General features: G+C 48.5%; 1 protein-coding gene across 1 annotated transcript in view; it reads left to right on the top strand.

Moving 5' to 3' along the window:
- The window catches only part of LOC144954323 (monocarboxylate transporter 4-like), a gene marked incomplete at its 3' end in the record, with an annotated part of 24,205 nt that extends 17,439 nt beyond the window's left edge, over window positions 1-6,766 (top strand). Inside the window, exon 4 of the mRNA XM_078884844.1 lies at window positions 6,630-6,766. Within this exon, the coding sequence (XP_078740970.1) occupies window positions 6,630-6,766 (137 nt within the window). The remainder of the gene's footprint in view (window positions 1-6,629) is intronic.
- Between the last annotated feature and the right edge of the window lie 734 nt (window positions 6,767-7,500).

Genomic DNA, 7,500 nt, shown 5'->3' with positions numbered 1-7,500 from the left:
TCACTCAGTCAGTCACTCACTCAGTTAGTTAGTCACTCACTCAGTCACTCAGCACCTCCATCATCCACGTGTACCTGCTGGCTGGAGTCACCACTGGTTAGTCACTCAGTTAGTCACTCAGTGAGTCACTCAGTCAGTCACTCAGTCACTCAGTCAGTCACTCACTCAGTTAGTTAGTCACTCACTCACTCACTCAGTCACTCACTCACTCTGTCACTCAGCACCTCCATCATCCACGTCTACCTGCTGGCGGGAGTCACCACTGGTTAGTCACTCAGTTAGTCACTCAGTGAGTCACTCAGTCAGTCACTCAGTCACTCAGTCAGTCACTCACTCACTCACTCAGTTACTCACTCACTCAGTCACTCAGCACCTCCATCATCCACGTGTACCTGCTGGCGGGAGTCACCACTGGTTAGTCACTCAGTTAGTCACTCAGTTAGTCACTCACTCAGTCACTCAGTCACTCACTCAGTCACTCAGCACCTCCATCATCCACGTGTACCTGCTGGCGGGAGTCACCACTGGTTAGTCACTCAGTTAGTCACTCAGTGAGTCACTCACTCAGTCACTCAGTCACTCACTCAGTCACTCAGCACCTCCATCATCCACGTGTACCTGCTGGCGGGAGTCACCACTGGTTAGTCACTCAGTTAGTCACTCAGTGAGTCACTCACTCAGTCACTCAGTCACTCAGTCAGTCACTCACTCACTCACTCAGTCACTCAGCACCTCCATCATCCACGTGTACCTGCTGGCTGGAGTCACCACTGGTTAGTCACTCAGTTAGTCACTCAGTGAGTCACTCACTCAGTCACTCAGTCACTCAGTCAGTCACTCACTCACTCACTCACTCAGTCACTCAGCACCTCCATCATCAACGTCTACCTGCTGGCTGGAGTCACCACTGGTTAGTCACTCAGTTAGTCACTCAGTGAGTCACTCACTCAGTTAGTTAGTTAGTCAGTCACTCACTCAGTCACTCACTCACTCACTCAGTTACTCAGTCAGTCACTCACTCAGCACCTCCATCATCCACGTGTACCTGCTGGCTGGAGTCACCACTGGTTAGTCACTCAGTTAGTCACTCACTCAGTCACTCAGTTAGTTGGTTAGTTAGTCACTAACTCACTCACTCAGTCACTCACTCAGTCACTCAGCACCTCCATCATCCACGTCTACCTGCTGGCGGGAGTCACCACTGGTTAGTCACTCAGTTAGTCACTCAGTGAGTCACTCAGTGAGTCACTCAGTTAGTCAGTCACTCACTCACTCACTCAGTCACTCAGCACCTCCATCATCCACGTCTACCTGCTGGCGGGAGTCACCACTGGTTAGTCACTCAGTTAGTCACTCAGTGAGTCACTCACTCAGTTAGTTAGTCAGTCACTCACTCAGTCACTCACTCACTCACTCAGTTACTCAGTCAGTCACTCACTCAGCACCTCCATCATCCACGTGTACCTGCTGGCTGGAGTCACCACTGGTTAGTCACTCAGTTAGTCACTCAGTGAGTCACTCACTCAGTCACTCAGTCACTCAGTCAGTCACTCAGCACCTCCATCATCCACGTGTACCTGCTGGCTGGAGTCACCACTGGTTAGTCACTCAGTTAGTCACTCAGTGAGTCACTCACTCAGTCACTCAGTCACTCAGTCAGTCACTCAGCACCTCCATCATCCACGTCTACCTGCTGGCTGGAGTCACCACTAGTTAGTCACTCAGTTAGTCACTCAGTGAGTCACTCACTCAGTCACTCAGTCACTCAGTCAGTCACTCACTCAGTTAGTTAGTCACTCACTCAGTCACTCAGCACCTCCATCATCCACGTGTACCTGCTGGCTGGAGTCACCACTGGTTAGTCACTCAGTTAGTCACTCAGTGAGTCACTCAGTCAGTCACTCAGTCACTCAGTCAGTCACTCATTCACTCACTCAGTTACTCAGTCAGTCACTCACTCAGCACCTCCATCATCCACGTGTACCTGCTGGCTGGAGTCACCACTGGTTAGTCACTCAGTTAGTCACTCAGTTAGTCACTCACTCAGTCACTCAGTCACTCACTCAGTCACTCAGCACCTCCATCATCCACGTGTACCTGCTGGCTGGAGTCACCACTGGTTAGTCACTCAGTTAGTCACTCAGTGAGTCACTCAGTTAGTCAGTCACTCACTCACTCAGTCACTCAGCACCTCCATCATCCACGTCTACCTGCTGGCGGGAGTCACCACTGGTTAGTCACTCAGTGAGTCACTCACTCAGTCACTCAGTCACTCAGTCAGTCACTCACTCAGTTAGTTAGTCACTCACTCAGTCACTCAGTCAGCACCTCCATCATCCACGTCTACCTCCTGGCTGGAGTCACCACTGGTTAGTCACTCAGTTAGTCACTCAGTTAGTTAGTCAGTGAGTCACTCAGTCACTCACTCACTCACTCAGTCACTCACTCACTCAGTCACTCACTCACTCAGTCACTCAGTCAGTCACTCAGTCACTCAGTCACTCAGTCAGTCACTCACTCAGTCACTCACTCACTCAGTCACTCAGCACCTCCATCATCCACGTCTACTTGCTGGCTGGAGTCACCACGGGTTAGTCACTCAGTTAGTCACTCAGTGAGTCACTCACTCAGTCAGTCACTCACTCAGTCACTCAATCACTCACTCAGTCACTCAGTCAGTCACTCAGTCACTCAGTCACTCAGTCAGTCACTCACTCAGTCACTCACTCACTCAGTCACTCAGTCAGTCACTCAGTCAGTCAGTTAGTTAGTTAGTCACTCACTCACTCACTCACTCAGTCACTCACTCACTCAGTCAGTCAGTCAGTCAGTCAGTTAGTTAGTTAGTCACTCACTCACTCAGTCACTCACTCACTCAGTCACTCACTCAGTCACTCAGTCAGTCACTCAGTCAGTCAGTTAGTTAGTTAGTCACTCACTCACTCACTCACTCAGTCACTCACTCACTCACTCAGTCAGTCAGTCAGTCAGTTAGTTAGTTAGTCACTCACTCACTCAGTCACTCAGCACCTCCATCATCCACGTGTACCTGCTGGCTGGAGTCACCACTGGTTAGTCACTCAGTTAGTCACTCAGTTAGTTAGTTAGTCAGTCAGTCAGTTAGTCACTCAGTTAGTTAGTTAGTCAGTCAGTACCTCCATCATCCACGTCTACCTTGTGGCTGGAGTCACCACTGGTTAGTCACTCAGTTAGTTAGTCAGTCACTCAGTCAGTTAGTTAGTTAGTCACTCAGTTAGTTAGTCAGTCACTCAGTCAGTTAGTTAGTTAGTCACTCAGTCAGTTAGTTAGTTAGTCAGTCAGCACCTCCATCATCCACGTCTACCTGCTGGCGGGCGTCACCACGGGTGAGTTAGTTAGTTAGTCACTCAGTTAGTCACTCAGTTAGTCAGTCACTCAGTCAGTCAGTTAGTTAGTTAGTCACTCACTTACTCACTCACTCACTCAGTCACTCACTCACTCAGTCACTCACTCACTCAGTCACTCAGTCACTCACTCAGTCACTCACTCAGTCACTCAGTCACTCACTCACTCAGTCACTCACTCAGTCACTCACTCACTCACACACTCAGTCACTCAGTCACTCACTCACTCAGTCACTCAGTCACTCACTCACTCAGTCACTCACTCACTCAGTCACTCAGTCAGTCACTCAGTCAGTCACTCACTCGGTCACTCAGTCAGTCAGTCACTCAGTCAGTCATTCAGTCTCTATATATCTCTATGTGTCTCTGTGTGTCTCTGTGTATCTCTATGTATCTCTATGAGTCTCTATGGGTCTCTATGTATCTTTATGAGTCTCTACGTGTCTTTATGTGTCTCTATGTATCTCTATGTGTATCTATGTGTCTTTATGTGTCTCTATGTATCTCTACGTGTCTCTATGTGTCTCTATGTGTCTCTATGTGTCTCTGTGTGTCTCTATGTGTCTCTATGTGTCTCTATGTGTCTCTGTGTGTCTCTACGTGTCTCTACGTGTCTCTATGTGTCTCTACGTGTCTCTACGTGTCTCTATGTGTCTCTACGTGTCTCTACGTGTCTCTATGTGTCTCTATGTGTCTCTATGTGTCTCTACGTGTCTCTATGTGTCTCTATGTGTCTCTACGTGTCTCTATGTGTCTCTACGTGTCTCTACGTGTCTCTATGTGTCTCTACGTGTCTCTATGTATCTGTATGTGTCTCTATGTGTCTCTATGTGTCTCTATGTATCTCTATGTGTCTCTGTGTGTCTCTATGTGTCTCTGTGTGTCTCTACGTGTCTCTACGTGTCTCTATGTGTCTCTATGTGTCTCTATGTGTCTCTGTGTGTCTCTATGTGTCTCTGTGTGTCTCTACGTGTCTCTATGTGTCTCTATGTGTCTCTATGTGTCTCTATGTATCTCTATGTGTCTCTATGTGTCTCTACGTGTCTCTATGAGTCTCTATGTGTCTCTATGAGTCTCTATGAGTCTCTATGTATCTCTATGCGTCTCTATGTGTCTCTATGTGTCTCTATGTGTCTCTATGTATCTCTGTGTGTCTCTGTGTGTCTCTATGTGTCTCTGTGTGTCTCTACGTGTCTCTATGTGTCTCTATGTATCTCTATGTGTCTCTATGTGTCTCTATGTATCTCTGTGTGTCTCTATGTGTCTCTACGTGTCTCTACGTGTCTCTGTGTGTCTCTACGTGTCTCTATGTGTCTCTATGTGTCTCTATGTATCTCTGTGTGTCTCTATGTGTCTCTACGTGTCTCTATGTGTCTCTATGTGTCTCTGTGTGTCTCTATGTGTCTCTACGTGTCTCTATGTGTCTCTGTGTGTCTCTACGTGTCTCTATGTGTCTCTATGTGTCTCTATGTATCTGTATGTGTCTCTATGTGTCTCTATGTGTCTCTATGTATCTCTATGTGTCTCTATGTGTCTCTGTGTGTCTCTATGTGTCTCTGTGTGTCTCTACGTGTCTCTATGTGTCTCTATGTGTCTCTATGTATCTGTATGTGTCTCTATGTGTCTCTATGTGTCTCTATGTATCTCTATGTGTCTCTATGTGTCTCTATGTGTCTCTATGTATCTCTATGTGTCTATATGTGTCTCTGTGTGTCTCTACGTGTCTCTATGTGTCTCTATGTGTCTCTGTGTGTCTCTACGTGTCTCTATGTGTCTCTATGTGTCTCTATGTATCTCTGTGTGTCTCTATGTGTCTCTACGTGTCTCTATGTGTCTCTATGTGTCTCTGTGTGTCTCTACGTGTCTCTATGTGTCTCTATGTGTCTCTGTGTGTCTTTATGTGTCTCTATGTGTCTCTATGTGTCTCTATGTGTCTCTGTGTGTCTCTGTGTGTCTCTACGTGTCTCTGTGTGTCTCTATGTATCTCTATGGGTCTCTACGTGTTTCTATGTGTCTCTGTGTGTCTCTGTGCATCTCTATGTATCTCTATGAGTCTCTATGTGTATCTATGAGTCTCTATGTGTCTCTATGTATCTCTATGAGTCTCTATGTGTCTCTACGTGTCTCTATGTGTCTCTACGTGTCTCTGTGTGTCTCTGTGTGTCTCTATGTGTCTCTATGTGTCTCTATGTATCTCTATGAGTCTCTATGTGTCTCTACGTGTCTCTATGTGTCTCTACGTGTCTCTATGTGTCTCTGTGTGTCTCTGTGTGTCTCTATGAGTCTCTATGTGTCTCTACGTGTCTCTATGTGTCTCTGTGTGTCTCTGTGTATCTCTATGAGTCTCTATGTGTCTCTGTGTATCTCTATGTGTCTCTATGTGTCTCTGTGTATCTCTATGTGTCTCTACGTGTCTCTGTGTGTCTCTATGTGTCTCTACGTGTCTCTATGTGTCTCTATGTGTCTCTACGTGTCTCTGTGTGTCTCTATGTGTCTCTGTGTGTCTCTGTGTGTCTCTATGTGTCTCTACGTGTCTCTATGTATCTCTATGTGTCTCTATGTGTCTCTATGTGTCTCTATGAGTCTCTATGTGTCTCTGTGTATCTCTATGAGTCTCTATGTGTCTCTATGTGTCTCTACGTGTCTCTGTGTGTCTTTATGTGTCTCTGTGTGTCTCTATGTATCTCTATGAGTCTCTACGTGTCTCTATGTGTCTCTACGAGTCTCTATGAGTCTCTACGTGTCTCTATGTGTCTCTACGAGTCTCTATGTGTCTCTACGTGTCTCTATGTGTCTCTACGTGTCTCTATGTGTCTCTATGTATCTCTATGTGTCTCTACGTGTCTCTATGTGTCTCTACGTGTCTCTGTGTGTCTCTATGTGTCTCTATGTGTCTCTATGAGTCTCTATGTGTCTCTGTGTATCTCTATGAGTCTCTATGTGTCTCTATGTGTCTCTACGTGTCTCTGTGTGTCTTTATGTGTCTCTATGTGTCTCTATGTGTCTCTACGTGTCTCTATGTATCTCTATGTGTCTCTACGTGTCTCTACGTGTCTCTATGTGTCTCTACGTGTCTCTATGTATCTCTATGTGTCTCTATGTGTCTCTACGTGTCTCTACGTGTCTCTACGTGTCTCTATGTGTCTCTATGTGTCTCTATGTGTCTCTACGTGTCTCTACGTGTCTCTATGTATCTCTATGAGTCTCTATGTGTCTCTGTGTGTCTCTACGTGTCTCTGTGTGTAGGGATGGGCCTGGCTCTCAACTTCCAACCGTCACTCATCATGTTGGGTCGTTACTTCAGCAAGAGGAGGCCGCTAGCCAATGGACTTGCAGCAGCGGGCAGTCCCTTGTTCTTGTGTACCCTGTCCCCTCTCAATCAGGTGGGTGGGTGAGTGAGTGGGTGGGTGGGTGAGTGGGTGGGTGGGTGGGTGAGTGGGTGAGTGGGTGAGTGGGTGGGTGAATGGGTGGGTGGGTGAGTGGATGGGTGGGTGAATGGGTGGGTGATTGTGTGGGTGGGTGGGTGAATGGGTGGGTGGGTGAGTGGGTGAGTGAGTGAGTGAGTGGGTGGGTGGGTGAGTGGGTGGGTGAGTGGGTGGGTGGGTGGGTAGGTGAGTGGGTGGGTGGGTGGGTGAGTGGGTGAGTGAGTTGGTGGGTGAGTGGGTGAGTGGGTGGGTGGGTGAGTGGGTGGGTGGGTGGGTGAGTGGGTGGGTTGGTGAGTGGGTGGGTGAGTGGGTGGGTGGGTGGGTGGGTGAGTGGGTGGGTGGGTGGGTGAGTGGGTGAGTGAGTGAGTGGGTGGGTGAGTGGGTGGGTGGGTGAGTGGGTGGGTGAGTGGGTGAGTGGGTGGGTGAGTGAGTGAGTGAGTGGGTGAGTGGGTGGGTGGGTGGGTGGGTGGGTGAGTGGGTGGGTGAGTGGGTGAGTGAGTGAGTGGGTGGGTGGGTGAGTGGGTGAGTGGGTGGGTGAGTGGGTGATTGGGTGAGTGGGTGGGTGAGTGGGTGAGTGGGTGGGTGAGTGGGTGGGTGGGTGAGTGAGTGGGTGAGTGAGTGGATGGGTGAGTGGGTGAGTGGGTGGGTGAGTGGGTGAGTGGGTGGGTGGGTGGGTGAGTGGGTGGGTGAGT

Source organism: Lampetra fluviatilis, unplaced genomic scaffold, assembly GCF_964198595.1.
Source record: "Lampetra fluviatilis unplaced genomic scaffold, kcLamFluv1.1 SCAFFOLD_876, whole genome shotgun sequence".
Lineage (NCBI taxonomy): Eukaryota > Metazoa > Chordata > Hyperoartia > Petromyzontiformes > Petromyzontidae > Lampetra > Lampetra fluviatilis.
The sequence above is the reverse complement of the archived record's forward strand: the minus strand, read 5'-3'. Positions and strand labels throughout refer to the sequence as shown.